Genomic DNA, 19343 nt, shown 5'->3' on the forward strand with positions numbered 1-19343 from the left:
CTTCAGTCCTCCACTCTTTCCAGGAAGGAACCTATGTAGCTGGGTCGTAGTCGTCTAACTTCGGCAGAACGCCAACGTTGTTTCAGAGGGAGGTTGTGATTTTATTGTGGGGCACCTAACCATCAACTGGCCTCCTGCCCTGTCCGGTTAAACTCCCAGGCTCACCAGTCGCAGACAGGGTTCTGGTGAGTCGATCCCTGCTCTTCCTCCGAAAAGTATTGACCTGGACATTGTTTTGAGCTGTGAGGACAGAGATTACCCTCTTCAAGCCTTAATCGATTCAGGGGCGGTTACTAATATTCTGGATTCCGAGTTGGTAGGTAATAGCTAGTTCCCGACCGTACCTTTAGATTCTCCGCTAGGGGCTAATGGTCTCAGTGGTGAGGAGCTAGCCCAGATGTCTGTCGAGACGATTCCCATGACTCTGTTGCTAGCTGGTAATCATACTGAGACCTTAGCCTTTCACATCATGCCCTCCGCTAATGTCCCCGTAGTTCTTGGACTTCCTTGGCTTATAACTCACAATCCTGTAATCGACTGGGTTACAGGCAGGGTTGTGAGTTGGAGTAGCAGTTGTCATTCATCTTGTCTTCGCTCGGCCCCAGCTAGATGCATCAGTGACCCGAGTCCCTCGTTGCCTGAACCTCCTGATCTGTCTTCCCTGCCACCAGTGTATCATGACCTCGCTGCGGTGTTTAGCAAGACGGATCGGTGTTGCATCCCGGCTCCCAAGTACAAACCTGGTCAGAAGGTTTGACTGAACTCTCGTGACATTCCCCTGAATGTCACCTCTAAGAAGCTTTCTCCCCGGTTCATTGGTCCCTTTGAGATTGAGGCAATCATCAACCCCAGTGCCGTTTGCCTAAAGCTCCCTGCTTCCCTCAAGATTCATCCCACCAGCACGCTTTGCCCGCCTACCGTTGCCCGGGCTCATGCTGGGCTCATCCTGAGAGGCCCGTTGGAGCGGCCATTGGTGGTGGTGGTGGTGGTGGTGGGGTGTCCTGCTTGTGTTTGTCTGTTGTTGCTGGTAGGCGTGGTCCCGTCCAGCAGCTTGTCAGCACTGGAGGGATAAAAAGCCGGATGTGGCTCACATTTTCGTGGTTCGTGTCTCTCTCTTGGTTGGCTACCTAATCTTTATGATCGTGTTTTCTATCCGTGTGGCGCTGTTCTTTGTTAATCGTTTCTTTTGTTATAGTTCCCCGAGTTCCTGTTTTCCGCCACCCGTTTGTGTTTTGTCTCCTTATCCCCACGTTGGTTTCCCCTCGTCTCCTCCCGGATCCTGTACCTGCGTTCCCCGTTCCCTGGTTTATGTTTGTTTCTTGTTTTTTCATCAAATATTTGTTTAAACCTTCCTCTGTGTCCTTGTCTGCATTTGGGTCCCGCTCCTCAGAGTTATTCCCTGCACCGTTCATAACAAAGATGATGGAAACAAATCCAAAGATAAAACATAAACATGTAGGTATGTAAGTATTAAAATGCTAAGAATATCCTGTTGAATAAAAAAATTTAATAGAGTGTGGGTATCAATCAGAATTAGCAAAAGAACAGAATTCAAAGATAAAAAAAATGTTTAATATATATGAAAATAATGCTAAATGTACTCTATATTGGCCTGGTGTGTAGGTGGGTTGTGAATTTTTTTAATATGTAAAACATACATATGTCCGAGTTGTAAATCAAACTATACAATAGAATCTTGCATAGATTAAGTGAGCAACATGTGAATGACAAATAAGAATCTGTTAATAGTCATCAGTGTTTTAGGAGCACAAATTTCTTTTGGATTAGATGTTTCTTGTGATGACAATTAAATTAAACCTGCCAAACGTGAACATATTAAACATTGTTTGCAGGTAAATATGGACACCTAGTGGTCGAATTAATGTAAACACATACTGACCCCCTTTTCATATGTTTTATAATCAGATTTCTTGATAACAAAGACAAAGACAGTTGTGTTATTACATTCCAAAGATAAATTTTATGTTAATAGAAATAAAAACTTTTCAATCACTTTATATTACAATGTCATACCATCCATATAACAATAAAACAAAAAGCCATATAGCTAGACAAGTTATTTTGCCAACTGATGTCAGTCTCAGTAAACACACTCGTGGAGTTGGTTTAGAAGCACAAATAAACAGAAACGTAATTAAGCAAATGTTGTGTCAAACTACATATGAAAGCATCTCACAAAGTCCAGTGTTCTCTTTGTGCTTTACAAAGGCTCAACAAATCTGTACAAATGGACGTCGCCATTGGAGGAAACAATTTATGCTGTAAACAGTAATTGTTGTTTAGAGAAGAGATACAGCAGGAATGAAAAGCCCAGGCTTCTCTGATCAATCAGCATAACAGAGTTTTTAATGTCTCATTTGACTTCGAGGTTGAGATACATTACACCCGAATAAAGATAATTATCACTTATTAGACGTCAGACAGCTAACTGTACAACACATGCTTGAGACGCCATGTTTTACAGTTCACACACCTTACACAGGGCCCAGGGCTGTCCAAGATGCTAAACTAGACCAGAATAATTACAGGTTACAGGCCCTGACCTCACTGGAGCCCACATCTGTAAATTTAAAGGAATAGTTTGACATTTTGTGAAATACACCCACAATTTGTCGGTTTTCTACTCGAGTAACGCCAGATAAGAAGACTGATGCCACTTCCAATGTCTGTGCAGTAAATGTAGCTATATAATATCTGGTTTCGCCTGCTGCTTAACACAAAGACTGTAAACAAAGGGCTATTCCTGGAGAAAACAGCCTGTCCTGCCACATAACCTCCCATAAAACAGCAAATAATAAATAAATGAAAACCCTGCAAATTGAGGTTTTTGCTCGTAGGCTTTTTGATTCATAATGATGTTAATTAGTTATCTTTAGTAAGTGGCTTATGTTTTGTTAGCTGAACTGTTTCCAGTCTATCTAAGCCGGTTGCTAACTCAAGCTAGCTACATATTTACCATACAGTAAGGTCGTCAAAAGTATCCATACTTTGATTTACAACAGTTAATAATATCTAAATTACCACAGCTATAAAAAAATTCCGTCAATCACATTATTACAAATGTATTGCTATGTGTTCAGTGACTTGTTCTGTACTAACAACGTGTGAAGGTTATTAATAGAATAAAAAATATATCCTATTTTGTGTGCTTAGTACTTTATCCTGCGATGTCGAGTAAAACTTTTTAAATACTAAAATTGTAATAGACAATTCTGGTATTGTGACAAATTTAATCTACAGACACTCGATTGGTATTGATCTTCTCATCTAACTCTCAGCAAGAAAGCAAAACTATTTCTCAAAATGTCAAACTATGACTTTCAACAAAATCTGCTTTTTCTTTAAAACAGTAGGGTTTTTTTTGGCTTCGTAGCTCGTCCACGAGGTAAGACCCCATTCACAGTAAAAGGTAACCTCAATTATAATAAATACCCAAATGGAAAGATGCCAAAAAATGCTAAAACATCATATCTTATGTTACAATAACAATAAATTATGTTTAAAATAACCTGTTACAATATCATAAAATATTCAGCTGAAGAACAGATTTACAAAATATGTATTTAAATAGTTAATCTCTTTTTCCCCCTTTCACGGTAAGTTATTGTAAGGCGGGACATTTCGTTTTAACCAAGCAGCGTGACCTTTCAGCAACTCCCCTGACCTGATATGTTACAAGAAATATACATTTAACACGAATGTCACTGGAAAACATCCTACCAGCATTATTATCTAAATATGTCTAATTAATTTAAAACCAGGAAAAAAGCATGATGGGAAAGATAACTTGGACTGGGGTAGCATGCTGATGTCAAGATGTTACATTAGAATGGTTCAGCTAATATACTACCATGAAGTAAATTATTTGAGTCAGATATAAAAAAAGAAGAGACGAATTGAAACTAACAGGTGACTAAAGGCTTCTCACAGAAATAGGAGTACCAGAAAATCCTTTATGCCCATCTGCACCACACTGCCTTAAAGCCTTTTCATCAAACATGCAGTTTGTTTTTCGCTTCAGCCTCCACCACATTACGAAAAAAGCATCCAATACATAAATGAAGACATTATGTAATCAAATTTGGGCAGTGTGTGACCTGGAATGTAGACTTAGGCAGTAATCAATTATTCAAATTTAACAAACGTGAGGAATCAAAGTTTCCCTTTAATAATTAAAGAGGGTGTGCATTATCATTTCTGTAAATCCCTTCTGACCCCTCTTCTGTAAGGTAATGAGCCCTGTCTGTAGGTGACACCCTGTCATTGAGGTGCGCGTGTCAGGGAACATGCTCAGGGAACAAGCGCAGAGTTGAGCCAGATACCTCCTCACTTTTGGGATGGTGTGACGGCCTTTGTGAAACCCGGCGGGAGCAATCAGGTGTCAGGTTGCAGAAAATAATTTTTCTAACGTAAATACTCCAGAAAAGTAGGACAACATTGTAAATAAACATAGAAAAAAAAACCTTAAAGTGCCTCCTGTTCCCTTTCACAGACAAACCACTGCTAGTCGAGCTGCAGCATTTATCTGAGTGTGTGTGTGTGTGTGTGTGTGTGCGTGTGCGTGTGCGTTTGATATTGAGAATGTTGCTGCCTACTCCTTGAGACAGTCCTTTCTCTCAGCTGCTGTTGTTTCCCATTGTGTGTGTGTGTGTGTGTGTGTGTGTGTGTAGTCGAGCCCATCAATGACCAGGATACTGAGGTGGAGAGTACGGTGGTGGGGCTGAAAAAGAAGTAGGTAGAAACATTAAAAAAAAGAGTCAGAACTTCACACATGACTACATTAAGAATAGTTTACTAAAAGAATCACCAAATTCAGTAGGATTCATCCTCAAAAAGTGGTGACTGACGTTACCCTTATGCCCTTGATAACATGAAATGTGAAAATGTCACCAAATGTGATGGCAGTCTGCCTTTCAATGGAAAGCCTTCCACCTCTTTATCAGTACATTTCATGGCAAATTACTGAGTATTTAAAAAAAAAAATTCTTGTGAAAATGTTGACCTGATGTTGGCGCTACAGGCAGTGTCACAAATTAAGGATGGCAGGGCAATAATGCTCCCAGAAATCTCAGAATGCTCCTTAAAAAAAAAAAAAAAAAAAATCCTAAGAAAAATCCTACTCCCACATTAAGACATCATTGTATTTTTTTATTCAACTAATTTAGTTTTCATTTCCATCTCTAACATACACTCACAGGAACAGCACTGTATTCACTCATGTTGGCAGGAGGTGGGGATTACGCTATGCATTTCATTTGCATTATTTCACTTTAAGAAACATCAACTAATTACTCTTTTTGGTTATTTTGTTTATTAGTTGAAATATCTTGTTTAAAAGACCCTAAAAAAACAACGTATCTGCTGTTATCAGGGCAATAATCACAAGAATCACCATTTGTCTTTCCCCCATGGCTCCAGTAAGAGATGTGTCATGTCCAATGTGTAATTTAACATTAATAGTAGGGACGGCTGAGAGTGTGTGACCTCAAGGGTTAATGAGGAAACAGGATTTTGTAAAACATTTTGAAATGCAGCACAATAACAACTCCTCATCACACTACAAAAATGAGAGTTGGAGCAAACAGGGCCAGATAAGGCTAGAGCAGAGGAGTGTCACACTGCAGGCTATACTGTGTGTGTGTGTGTGTGTGTGTGTGTGTGTGTGTGTGTGTGTGTGTGTGTGTGTGTGTGTGTGGCAGCATGACGGAGCTTTGGGGAGACAGCGCGTGAAGTGACTGGGCCGACTGGCTCCTTATTTTTTTTAACTCAGCCTGTGGACAGAGAACCCATGACAGTCAGACCAATACACCCTTTACCCATAACCAACAGTGACATTTAATTTCCCCAAAATTATACAAGCACATTATTAGTTTTCATTGATTTCTGTGCAAAAAAGTCTTTGTTGAGTTTTTTTTAAGATTTTTTTTTTTTCCTGTTGGAGCAGACCAACAAAATATGGTCGTAATATTTAATGCTTCTCTTACCCTGGCTGTATACAGGATCCATCAGGTGTGGTGGATAGGGTCCAGGCTGCATCATCGGGTACTGTGGAGGCATGCCAGGGTACTGGGGCGCCATTGGATAAGCTACATGTGGATACTCAGAGGGTCCCAGAGGTTTTCCATAAGCATCATACATGGGCTCCACTGGATAGCTGGCCATTGGGATCTGTTGGACTGTGGGTCAAAAAAAGTACCGACTGCTGTAAAGGAAACTGCGATCTCATGGTTGTCTGCACAAAGACATTCAGAGTAGAGGTCTCACCATCATAAGGTGTCCTGCCCCTCTGCTGCCTTCTCTGGTAGAGGTAACAGCAGGAGCACATGAAGCAGCAGACCATGGTTGCGATGATCGCCACGAACAGGAGGATGGAAGAGGCAATGCCCGCTAAAGTGGTTGGGCTGAGAAGAGAGATAGAAGAGGACTTAAGTTACAAAGCATTTCCTCTCTCAATTTGATCGTCAAGTCTCTTGTCATTCTTACCCCCTCTACCTCGCTAATTACGACTCACTTTAGAGAGGATTAAAGTAGAGATGGCTGTGATGGGAAGCTTTTGATTCAGACACACCGTTTACCACAGACTGACCCTGAAATCACATCAGAGGTAATGATGTCCCTGCATCTCTCTGTCTCTACCAGATTCCATCACCTAAAAGTCTCAGCGAAGCAACAAAGCCCTCCATTTCAGCTCAGCGCCACCGCCCCCTGCTCTGATCTCCCACAGGGCTTAATAAGCTGCAGGTTTTCTGCTCGCTACTGGATAGTGACGGATGGTTTCCAGTGCTGTTGAGGGAAAGTGCCATGTTGCATGTCTCTCAGGTACAAGCTTGCTTGGTTCAGCATGATCCCAATCCCTTAAAGGGAATAGCTGATAGTGATAGAACAACTAATGAGAACAGAATATACTGTGGGGACCAAAGCAGGATCAATAAAGTTAAAAGAGTGTTTTAAAAGATTTACCTACTTGACCGGTACCAGCTGCTCTTGTAATAAAGTCCATTCAAGTCAATTACAAATGCAATCCAAAGGGAAGGAGCCCATTGATGATTTATTCCAGCAAAACACGTAAACGTTGTGGTTTCTGGCAGTTTGGTGAAATATCTTTACCTCCAGTCTATCCGTAGTCAGTTGCTGCACTCGTGCATTCTTCTTCAAGTACGTCTTCTTTGGGTCAGAAGCTCTCCTAGGAACTATGAAGTCGTTCTTTTCGAAATGTTTGCTGCAGACACGGTAATCCCTCTGCCTAAGCCTCTTGATTGGCATCTCAATGTCCAGATTCAAAACAATAATCCACTGGTTTATCAGAGCACGGTCATCGTACCGCGATGGCAGCCTATGAAAAGTTTCTGGGTTAAAAGCTTTCATTTTTGTTTCATAGCCTGGAAAGATACAAACACAAACCTGAATCTGTCTCTCTTCACTTCAAGTTGCAGGCTAGTCGGCTTTACCCGTGCCTGCACTCATTGTGCGTCTTCCGGCAACACACGCCCTTTGCCCCCTGAGATCTGCGTAATGTTTCGGTGCTGCAGGGAAAGCTGTGTGGGACTTTTCTAAACCTTTTACCATTTGTTATTAACTTATATTTCACCAAACTATCAAACCACAACGTTTACGTGTTTTGCTGGAATAATTCATCAATGGGCTCCTCCCCTTTGGATTGTATTTGTAATCGACTTGAATGGACTTTATTACGAGAGGAGCTGGTACCGGTCGAGTAGGTAAATCTTTCAAAACACTCTTTTAACAAACTCCGATGTCTCTAACTACGTTGTTGGTGCTTCGGTTTATGTGTAGGGACTCTTCTCATGCAGAGGTTTGGTGTTATTTGGACCAGTGTTAGTGGTTAAAATAGACGTTTGAAGGCCTTTACTGTGCCGCCCCAAACTAATCCGTGTTAGAAGCATTTGGCTGTTAGTGATTGTCCAGGATTTCTCCGTTAGTTGTTCGTGCACGAAAAAAATGGTCACAATGGCTTCTTTGATGAGTGTATTTGCCTAAAAAGAGCCCGGGATGATTTTACACCGGAATATCACTTACGTCAAATTCCGCCAATGGGATATGAGAACAGGCCAGCTATATAATCAGAAACCGCCGCAGGTCAGAAGAAATCCCCCTATATTTGCTCGGCAGCATACAGCCGCAAACTGCAGCGACGCACCACTGTGAGTCCATGTATGTGGTAACTGACTGTGGTAGGTCTGGGCGATGATTCGATATGAACGTTTACAGTCTTTCAATGGAATTTTATTGTGATGAAATCCTATGTCGAGATATCGTGATACACAATTACGTCGTCTAAATTGATAATGACAAACACATGCTGACTCAAACTATTCAGAAAATCCGATGTGAAATATTTAAAGTTTATATTTTGCACTAAAATCTTGATGAAATGAGAAAATACTCAGTTGTTAGGTATGAGTGTTTTTGTGTTTTTAGAGTTAGACCAGAGAATATCCAGTTAAAGCAGATCTGTGATGATGTTTTGCTCTCGTGCCCTCAAGTCTGATGGAAGTGATGTAAAGTGGCGTTGGTCCGTTTTCACCACTGTTTTAGAAGAAAGAAATAACGGGAGTAACAGGCGAACCAGCAGTCAAAGTGACATATTTTCTTTTAAGTACAGTGCGGTGGATTCATGCCGTTGTGAAGAGCAGTTTGGTGTGGTGATAGCACGCACCCAGACAGGCCTTTTATTTGAAAACTGACTTACCGTATTTTTCGTATTATACGTCGCATTTTTTTTCATAGTTTGGCCGGGGGTGCGACTTATACTCTGGAGCGACTTATTAAAAGTTATAAACACATTACCGTAAAATATCAAATAATAGCCCGGGCTATTATTTATCTCAGTCACGTAAGAGACGAGGCGTATATCAGCAATCGTTATTTGAATGACTCTTACCGTAATATGTTACGTTAACATACCAGGCACGTTCTCAGTTCATTGTTTATGCGTCATATAACGTACACTTATTCAGCCTGTTGTTCTCTATTCTATTTTTATTTTAAATTGCCTTTCAAGATGAAATTTCTATTCTTGGTGTTGGATTTTATCAAATACATTTCCCCAAAAAATGCGACTTATATATGTTTTTTTCCTTCTTTATTATGCATTTTCGTCTGGTGAGACTTATACTCCAGAGTGACTTTTAATCCGAAAAATACGGTAAATAAATCAATTATCAGAATCATTGAAGGTTTAATTGTCTGTAGATCGACCTGTAGACTAAATGAGTAACTTATTGTTTCAACTCTAGTATAATGTCCCTACCGCACATAAATAGGCATGCGTAACCATTACATTAAGAGAGAGTCTATACATTCAATTACAATGATGTAATTGAATGCCTTGCTTTTTCATTTGCTAGTATAGTGTGTACTTTGTATGGATGGATTTATGTTCATAGATGTTGGAGGACACATCTCATTGTGCAGATTGTGGCAACAAATGTCCTCTGGCAGGATGTTCATTATCTTTCTGCCTTCAGAAAACAAAGGATATGTGATCCTGCAGTGATAGTCTTGAATTGTGAACAGAAGCGCTGACTCTTGGTGTCGAGTAAATTCATAAATAAATCATGATAAATTAAAACCCTGCTGCTGTTTGTCCCTACCTGAACTGGAAGAGCATGCAGCGTTTCTGCTCCCTCTCTGTGATCATCTTGAAGGCGTCCAGGCAGCAGTAGCGCCGGTGGCAGTTCCCACAACAGAAGGTGATGAGAGGGCAGTCAAAGCCGTTGTGCCAGGTCCCGTTTTTATCCACGTACCACAGACAGTCCTCGTTCCCACTGACTGCAAAAGAAAAAACAAAGTGTGAGGCGGGATGACATGCAAGGGAAGATGATCAAAAAAGGAACAAGGAACTAGAGAGAAAGAATGACTGAAGCAACAGGTCAAACTTCATTTGTCCTTTAAATAATTAATTGTCCTCATTATGAGTTGTTTCTGTTTTATCGCACATTTGAGTAAGAAGTGAGACAATTCTTGATTGTTCAGTTACAGATTCTTTGTTCTGCCTTCAGGAGAAAATTATTATTTGTTTTGACTCTTCTTTCTTTACAGTTTTCTTTTTCCAAGCCAAACACAGTCATAATGAATTATTCAATGGTTTATGCAGAGGTTGCAAACTGATTAGGGCTCAAGGAGGGTACCTCGGATTTAAAGGACTGTCATAAATAGAAGTCAGTTAATAATATGATGTAATTCAGGATTATATTCATTATCAATTCTACGACAATCATTTTTTCTATGAACCAACTAATCATTTTTTGTTTGAAAGTACAAAACCCCCCATTTTTTAAATTTACTATGATGTAAGATGAGGCAAAGTAGCACAATTCTCACATTTGAAAACCCGAATTAATCAATATTTGGTATTTTTCCTTTAAAAATGACCTTAACAATCAAATCCATTATCAAAAAAGTTTCAGATTTTTTACCACTGTAAGGGACAATTTAATAAACACGCGTGCACATGATCAACTCTTTTTAAAAGCCAGAAATCAAACAAAACTCAGATCTATGATGTTTCAGTCATGTGGTTTGGAGACTAAAGCTCACATACTGACTGAGAAATAATCAACATATTGTCTTTCATGAGAATAAACACACAGTAAGTAGCAAATTGAGTTGGAAGGAGCTGGTAAGATTATGTTTCCCACAAAATAGAAATACAGCCTGCTCTCAACAGCCACACGTGTGCAGGACCAGGCTGCTTTAAGTCTCACCGACTTGTACATTTTACATGAGGGAGAACAGTGACACATACAGTATCTCTGACTATACAATCTGACTGAAAACTGTAAATTAAACAACATATTTATCCTTAGAGAGCTGCTCTTCCTTCCATTAAACTCATGGAAACTCCATTGGGGACGTCCACAGTAAGCTGCTGAGCCAATGAATATATCGTCTCGGCTCCTGAAACGGCCTGGACTAATTTTGGACGATGACCTGCATCGAGAATACTTATGCTGCTATTTGATATAAGCCTTGATTTTACAAAATCTATTTCTGTGTAGTATTTTAAGTATTGTCTGGTTGTTTACACCACTGTCTTAAATCTAATGTTTGTCTTAAAATTGTTGAGTAATAGTTAAATAACAGCAAAATCCCTGCAGCTTTGGGGAAAGCCTAAATATCAATAACAAAGCAATACTATAAAATATATGCCTCACATTTATAATATATTTTATATAATATTGTGTGCATTAATCCCTAATTGTTCATCTGTTAACTTATCACCAGCTTGTCAGACAAAAAACACATTATAAATAACCTGTAAAGAAAGTGCTACATCAATAAAGTTTGACTGATTGATGGAAAACTTAAATTATAAGTTGAGCTGTGTAGCCAAACTGCGTTGGAAAATAAAAGCATTTTGGTCACGTTATTCTAGGGCTAGGCGACATGGCTAAAATCTTGATAATATATATTACGATGTAGCATGTGTTGTAGTATTTTCATAAATAAATAGTCTTTGTGATATAACCACATCGTAAAGCCTGTTTTTGTTTACTCCTGTGTGTGTTATTCGGAAGACAGACACTGTTCCCATATTTAAGAGTAAACTTAAAACTTTCCTTTTTGATAAAGCTTACAGCTAGGGCTTACGAGCCCTTAGCAATGTTCTTATTTTTAAGCTGATTTTGTTCTGCTTAATGATGCTGCTATAGGCCTAGTCTGCCGGGGGACAATACTTTTCCAGATACTCTGAGCTTCTCTCCTCTCTGTCTGTATCATTCATGTCTCATCAATACATGTTAGTAATTCAACTTCTTCCCCGGAGTTGTTTGTGCTTTGTCGTCTCGCAGGTCTCTGCTGATTGTGGTGGTGCCTGCTGCCATGGTCCTGCATGACACTTCCTGCTACTATTATATTCTATAACCTTAGCTGTGCTTGTTTCTACTATTCTGCTGTATTAACTGACATAACATATAAGTCATATTCACATTACTATAGATATTTTTATAGTTACTGGAAGTGTGTCTGTCTCTGTATCTGTCTTTCTCTTTCTCTGTCCATCTGTCCGTCTTTTCTCTCTTTCTCTCTCCTTTTCTTCCTCCCCAACCAATCAAGACAGATGGCCGTCCTCCACAGAGCTGGGTCTGTCTGACGTTCCTGCCTGTAATAGGGAAGGTTTTCGGCGCCACCGTCCCCATCATACGGGGGAATTGTTGGGTCTATGTTTATCATAGAGTGTGGTCTTTACCTAGTTTGTAAAGTGTCCTGAGATAACTTTTGTTATGATTTGGCACTATAAATAAAATTGAATTGAATTGAATTGAATTGAAATGACAAATGAGAAGTACTGTTTCGCTCACATTATTTCACAGCAGATCTGAGAAATTTGAGTTAGTGGCTAACATTATGTGCTTATTATCAACCTATTCTTAATTGACTATCACGACATCTCAATATAGGATTGCATCATGATGACACGATTCCCCTGAAAGACGATAAATTATCATACTTAATCATCACGGAGCCCTACTTTAATTCTAAAAAACAAAAATAGTATGTTAAATTAGAGATGCATCGATCCAGTTTTTTTCTGATCCAATCAGATACCGATACCTGGTCTGAGCGTATCGGCCGATAGCCTATACAGATCCGGTACTACTGTTGAATGAATGAAGCGTATATCTGTCCATGTGAGTGAAGGCATCATGCTTTACATAAACATTTAGCCTTGTTAAAAAAAGCTAGCAAATTAACACAGATATAAATGTACTTAACATTATTTATAAACACATAAAAAAGTGAACATTAGCAGCAAAAAGAAATAATTTCCACTTCCATGTAAAGTGCACTGCAAACAGATGTTTTAAAATGTGATATAAAAACCTAACCCGTGTTGCAAACATAGCATTGAAGTGTCTAGATCGCTGTAACTGTATTTCTGTGTATGATATAAAAAAAAAAAGAAATGACTGGATCATCGGCCTCATTCATCGATATCTGATCCAGCTGATTAGTAAATATCGGAGCCGTTATCTGATCCGTGTATCGGATCGTTGCATCTCTAGTTTAAATGGAAACCTACTACCAGACTTATGTTAACAATATTAGCTGGTTGCCTATTTTGTGCTATTCAAGTGTAAAGACAAACAATAAGACACACCTAATGTAGCCAAGTTAGACTGAAGCAAATGGATGCTACCGTTTGACGTAACAAACAATAAACGGTTAAGTCTCATTAACAGCAGAGGTGCAGGCGACTGCTTGGGGCCCAGGCCAGTAGGGGAGGCCCAAGGGCTGACAAACTTTGAACTACAGCAGTGACAATGCACAAAGTATACAATGACAGTACTAGACCTGACCTGCCTAAAGGGACCTCTACATGAAAAGCTTTTTGCACTGGGCTCACCGCGAGGTAGGGCACAGAGACCCAGTAAACAGCTAAATCAAGGTTTGTATTGTAACAACCGTTGCCAATTCACAAACCTGCCATGACTGTCTATAAACCTCCAAGCATTACTTTTTTTCCCCAGATCCTGATACGACTTTAATGTGACGTTAAATAGCTCAGGAAACTCGGACACACAACAAGTTCTCTTTCATAATACTTTGTACGATGTCTCACTATGGGATGCACACCTCGCTACAGCCCTCAGAAGCATTTATCTCATTACGCCAATCCTGATTGGCTGGTGAAAGGTGTCCAGCCGCCACAGGTAGTCCCACCTGCCTTAAATAGCTCATACGGAAAACAGCACCTCATTCAAACACCTCTTCTCACTCGGAGCATATCTCGCGTCAAGGGCTAGCTAGCTTAACTGTCCACAGACAGATCTCATTTAGCTTCTGTCGCCGGGCACTGCTAGCTTTGGATATTTTTCTGCTTCGTTGGTCACACCAGATCGAACTCGGTGCTTTCCTGCCCCTCCGCAGCTTTGTCAGCACTGCTCTCGACGCCTCACCACGGCTGTTCGAGCGCCGAGCATTAGCACACCAGCTAGTCTCTCGGTTTTCTGCAGTTAGCACACCAGCTAACTGCCCCGACTCCCCGCCTGCACATCAGCTTGCACGGAATGGAGGCTGAACCCTCTCACACCAGAGGGCACGGAGACTCCGGAGCTAGACTCTGTCCCTTGAGGAATATGATATCAAGCATGGATCCACACCAGGTCTGCTCATGCTGTCTGGGGCTGGAACACGCCCGGGCAGCTATCGATGTCCCCGACTTGTGTCCACACAGTACTGTGTTCACCAAGAAAAGTCTCCGCAGACGACTAGCTCGCCCGGCTAGCCTGTCTGGACATGACCCCTATCTCCCTTCCGACGGCTCCGCTGTCGGCGGTGGAGAGGGGCTGGGGGTCACTGCGGGGGCGGCAATGGAGCCCCAGCTGGCGCTAGCCGCAGGTCCCCTGGAGGAAGACGTCCTGGAATTGGACTATGGGGAAGATGACGATGGCGCCTTGGAACTCCTCATATCAGAGGATGAAGAATAGGACGACATCTTCATCACTCCAGCCCGGGCTGCAAAGCCTGCGTCCTCCGTCGCCTCATGGGATGGAGACGAGAGTAGCACACCAGCTTCTCCGTCTCCCAGCTTGGACATCCCCTGGCCTGCTGTCATAGCTGAGACCGCCCGGTCACGCTACGAGGAACCATCCAACTCCAAACCTCCAGCCCTGCTGACACCCACCCCCCCTCAATTCCTTCCTGATTTTGCCCTACCTGTCCCCTGATGTGTGATCCAGCTGTGTGGAGTCTTGCAGTACATCTACAACCTCAGCCTGAGTCTCGAGAAGGTCCCTGTGCTGTGGAAGACATCCTGCCTGGTACCAGTACCAAAGAAGGTGCGTCCCAGCACCTCGGAAGACTACAGACCGGTGGCGCTGACGTTGCACCTGATGAAGTCCCTGGAGAGGCTGGTCCTGTCACTTCTTCAGCCTCTGGTCAACTCATCACTGGACCCTCTACAGTTTGCCTACCAGCCGAGACTAGGTGTGGAGGACGCTATCATCTTCCTGCACAACCGTGCCTGCGCCCACCTGGACAGACCGGGAACCACAATGAGAATCTTATTCATGGACTTCTCCAGTGCGTTCAATACCATCCGGCCTGCTCTGCTGGGACGTAAGCTGACGGCGATGCAGGTGGACCCTCCCCTGGTTTCCTGGATTACGGATTACTTGACGGGTCGACCACAGTATGTCAGACTGCAGGACGGAGTGTCTGACACTGTGGTCAGCAGCACTGGAGCTCCACAGGGAACTGTTCTTTCCCCCTTTCTGTTCACCCTGTACACCTCAGACTTTAAGCTCCTCTCTGAGTCCTGTCACCTGCAGAAGATGCTGACGATTCTGCAATTGTTGGCTGTGTCAGTGAGGGGAAGGAGGAGTACACGGGCGTTGTGGACTCCTTCGTCGACTGGTGTGCAGCTAATCACCTGATTCTAAACGCCACCAAGACTAACAAGCTAGTGGTGGATTTCCGCAGGAGTAAATCTGCCCCCACACCCATCTCCATCAACGGCGTGACTGTGGATGTTGTCCAGGATTACAAATACCTTGGAGTTTACCTGGATAACAAACTGGACTGGTCCAAGAACACTGAGGCTGTTTACAAGAAGGGCCAGAGTCGTCTCCATTTCCTGAGGAGGCTCCGGTCATTCAATGCTTGCAACACCATGCTGAGGATGTTCTATCAGTCGGTGGTAGCCAGTGCCATCTTCTTTGCTGTTGTGTGCTGGGGCAGCAGACTGAGGGCAGCAGACGCCAAGAGGATCGGTAAGATCATCAGGAAGGCTGGCTCCGTCCTGGGGGTCAAACTGGACTCTTTGGTGGCGGTGTCTGAGAGGCGGATGCTGTCTAAACTGCACAGCATCCTGGACAACAACTCTCACCCTCTCCACCATCTGCTGACCTCCAGCAGAAGCACCTTCAGCCACAGACTCATTCTCCCCCGGTGTAATACTGAACGCCGGAGGAAGTCTTTTCTTCCGGTGGCCATCAAACTTTATAATTCATCTCCCCCTGGTCAGGTAAGGAACAGTGGAGACACTGTATCCTGAAAATGTCACTTTGTCACTTTATATCATCACTGCACCACTTTATTCAGTTGTACTGTCACTTACTTCAGTAAGTAATGCTGCTATACGACACTGTCACTTTATACCACCACTACATCACTTTATTTAGTGGAACTGTAACTTACTGCTGCAACACTTTACACTGTCACTTTATATCACCACTACATCACTTTATTTTGTGGTACTGTAACTTACTGCTGCTACATTTTACTGTGCTTTACTGTAACCTAGTTCTGTAGGAAATGCTGCTACATTTCACTGCGGTTTGCTGTAACGTATCTCAGTAAAATGCTGCTACACTGTACTTTACTGTAACTACTGTAACTTACTTCAGTATGAAATGCTAGTACACTTCACTGTGCCATACTGTCACTTAGTTCTGTAGGAAATGCTGCTACATTTTTAACAATTGTTGTCACTTATCGCTCCTTCTCACTTATTTAGTTTGTACTTATTTTATTTCAATCTGCTGCTAAACTGAATAGTGCGTAGAGTTGTATATTGTATATACCTATGCTTAACCACAATGTCTGTTGCACTCTGTCACACTTAGTTATTGTTTGATTTATTTGATGTTAGCTTTATTTTGATTTGATTATGTTAGCTTGTTGTTACTCTGATCCTTTCCCATCTTTGTATTGAAACTGTTGCACAATAATTTCCCTCGGGATAAATAAAGCTTCTTGAATCTTGAATTGAATTGAATTGAATCTTGAAGCCAAAAAGAAGGAGGATGAAGCCCTCAAGCTCTGCCTCCCTCGAAAGGCCCCGGCTCCTTTCCCGCCTGCGCAGCATAAAACCTTTGCGCAGGCTGCTTCCCAGGTTTCGCAGTTCAAAATGAGACCGAAACTATCGAAGCCCCAGCCCGTTCCACCCACTGTGTCCGGTCGGCCTGGCTGGTTTAAGAAGTCCTTGGCCCCAGCTACAGCTTTGCCGGCACGGCCCGCACAAGCTGCCAGCAACCAGGCGAGAAAAATGGTATTCGCCCTATCCCTGATCTATGTGCTCTGAACCAATATCTCAGGAAATACACGTTCAGGATGCTTACACACGTATCCTTGCTGCGCCTGGTGAGACAGAACGATTGGTTTACTTCTGTCGATCTGAAAGACGCGTATTTCGACATTCAATCACCTATTCACCTATTAAGCGATCTGAGTTCTGTCTGTTTTATTTCAACGGAGCGTTTGGACCCGGAAATCTTATTTTGAAAGGGTGTTAAGTCAGACTTAACGGCTGGAGAAGAAATAAAAAATGGAAAGGCAGGTGCAAACCGTTTTCACCGGTAATCGTGAGTAGGGGCCTTAAGGGGGCCCCACCTGGCTCCTCCCAAGTTTTTATTGTTCTGTGTTTTTATTGTTCTTCATATTAATATGTTTGGATTACACATTTATAAATGTTTCTATTCATATTTTGAAAACAACTAACTTTGAAAATAACTAAAAATGTGCACTTTTGAAATAAAAAAAAAAAAAACGCTTTTCTGCCCCAACAGAATCTAGAAACGCCTCTGTTGAATTATCGGTTATCCAGGCCTGAAATAAACACCGAGGTTATAAGTCACTGAAGACCCAGAAAGCAGCATGGGATCGTGAGGACTGTCGAGCGGCATGAAGGCCGATGCGGGGTCCGCCACAGCCTACTTCTGACGGCGGAGACACTGTTAGCCGGATGAACCGTTAAAACCGTTAGCTGCCGTTAGCGGAGCGCGGCCTTGACGGAGCACCGGTATTATCTTACCCTGAGAAGTGCAGAGGACGACGGTGAGCAGCGCCAGAGTCAGCCCGGTGAGGGACATGGTGTTGCCCGCTGGAAACATCCTCCTCCTCGTTTTAAAAACCAAGCGAGTGGTGTTTTTTAAAGAAGATGTGAGAATGAGACGGGAATACGCGGACTAAGGGCCGTTCACTGACATTATCTCGGCTCGGGGACAGCACCGGAGACGGGACGGATTTAACAGATGACACGCCGCGGCTGTGACGGCGTTCAACCGGGGCGAAGGGGATGATGCCTTCACGTACTGCATGAAACGGAAAAACTCTCTACCAAGTATGGAGGACTCAACAAGACTTACTGTAAGTCTCACTATATAAATGCAAAAATTTAAGTATACACAAATAAATGCATGAATAAACGGGACATTCTATCTGATTAACACATGGACAAAGAAATCAATATATGTAGGTCAACGAAAATGTAAAAATAAATGTAAAGCATTTAATTATATATACATGTCTTCATACATTTATTTAATCGTTTATTTCTGTATCTATTTGTTGAGACTTAAGTCATGTTTACTCCTCCCTACCATAAACCTTAGACAAGGCTTAGAAAAAAGCCAAGAGTGTTGGAAGAAGTGCTAAGTCCTTTAGTTTCCTTAAAGAAGTTCAAACACCATGGTATAGAAAATACTCTGTTACAAGTAAAAGTAAGTATTATCAGCTACATTTTTAGCAAAGCATTTCAAGTATACAGTACATTATACATGCATATATTTCAACGTGTTATTTTATTTTAGAATATTATACTATCTTGTTTTATCACCAAAAAATACATGTAATAGCATTTAAATTTGTAGTTCATTGGTGTGGAGCCATTGTTTCGATACTCTATGCTACCAGTTATATTAGTAGTATAGTACTGCATCATGTGTTATAAAGCATATTGTGTTTTTATGTGTAAAAGGTAATTAAGTGTGGAATAAGAAGTAAAAAGTACAGTATCTAAGTATACAATAACTTAAAATTTAAACACAAGTACAGAACAAGCATGTAAAAGTTGTACTCGTGTTGTGTACAGAGTAAATTCACTCTGGCAGTCACTCATGTTTACGAGCAGCCCTGAATGCACCTTCCCGGTTCGCCCCGCCCTGCTGGGGAGAAAGATTTTAACGTGCTGCTGATGAAAACAAAAACAGCTCCTCATGACCTTACACAGGGAGAAGAAAGTGTGCATGCATTTCCTGTGGTGGCGAATTAAACATAATAAAGAAAACAATACGTTTTTATAAGTCTATGATTATAAATATTTATGGTAAAAACATCTGTATTGTTGGGCATCATAAGTGCAACTTTTATAGGTAAAATATAAATGCACAAACACACTTCCCAAAAGCTTTAAGGCCATGAGGCTGAAGTCAGTCCATGTCTGAATTCAGGATTAATGATGAATACAAAGAGAAGCAGGCAGCTGACAGCTCGCACCAGCAGGTACCGGATATACAAATATACCCAAAATAAAGATCAAGTTGCATAATTCAGTGTATAATGTAGTTTTGTGTTTT

The 19343-nt window shown here is 41.7% G+C and overlaps 1 protein-coding gene across 1 annotated transcript; it reads right to left on the bottom strand.

Moving 5' to 3' along the window:
* Positions 1-1967: 1967 nt before the first annotated feature.
* shisa4 (shisa family member 4) lies at positions 1968-18038 on the bottom strand. Its single transcript, XM_083939407.1, has 5 exons — positions 17801-18038; positions 9636-9813; positions 6286-6422; positions 6006-6197; positions 1968-4741 (listed from the first exon to the last, which is right to left on the bottom strand). Exons 1-5 carry the CDS (start codon positions 17877-17879, stop codon positions 4701-4703), a joined length of 627 nt encoding a protein of 208 aa, XP_083795533.1. The 5' UTR covers positions 17880-18038; the 3' UTR covers positions 1968-4700.
* Positions 18039-19343: the final 1305 nt, after the last annotated feature.

Source organism: Echiichthys vipera (assembly GCF_963691815.1).
Source record: "Echiichthys vipera genome assembly, chromosome: X".
Classification (NCBI taxonomy): domain Eukaryota; kingdom Metazoa; phylum Chordata; class Actinopteri; order Perciformes; family Trachinidae; genus Echiichthys; species Echiichthys vipera.

Excerpts from the sequence above, each read along its gene's own strand:
- shisa4 (XM_083939407.1), bottom strand. The coding sequence starts at position 17,879 with ATGTTTCCAGCGGGCAACACCATGTCCCTCACCGGGCTGACTCTGGCG. Across the intron at positions 9,814-17,800 it reads CGTCCTCTGCACTTCTCAGG|TCAGTGGGAACGAGGACTGT; the intron begins GTAAGATAATAC and ends TTTCTTTTGCAG. Across the intron at positions 4,742-6,005 it reads GGATCCTGTATACAGCCAGG|CCCCACCACCGTACTCTCCA; the intron begins GTAAGAGAAGCA and ends CTTCTTTTTCAG.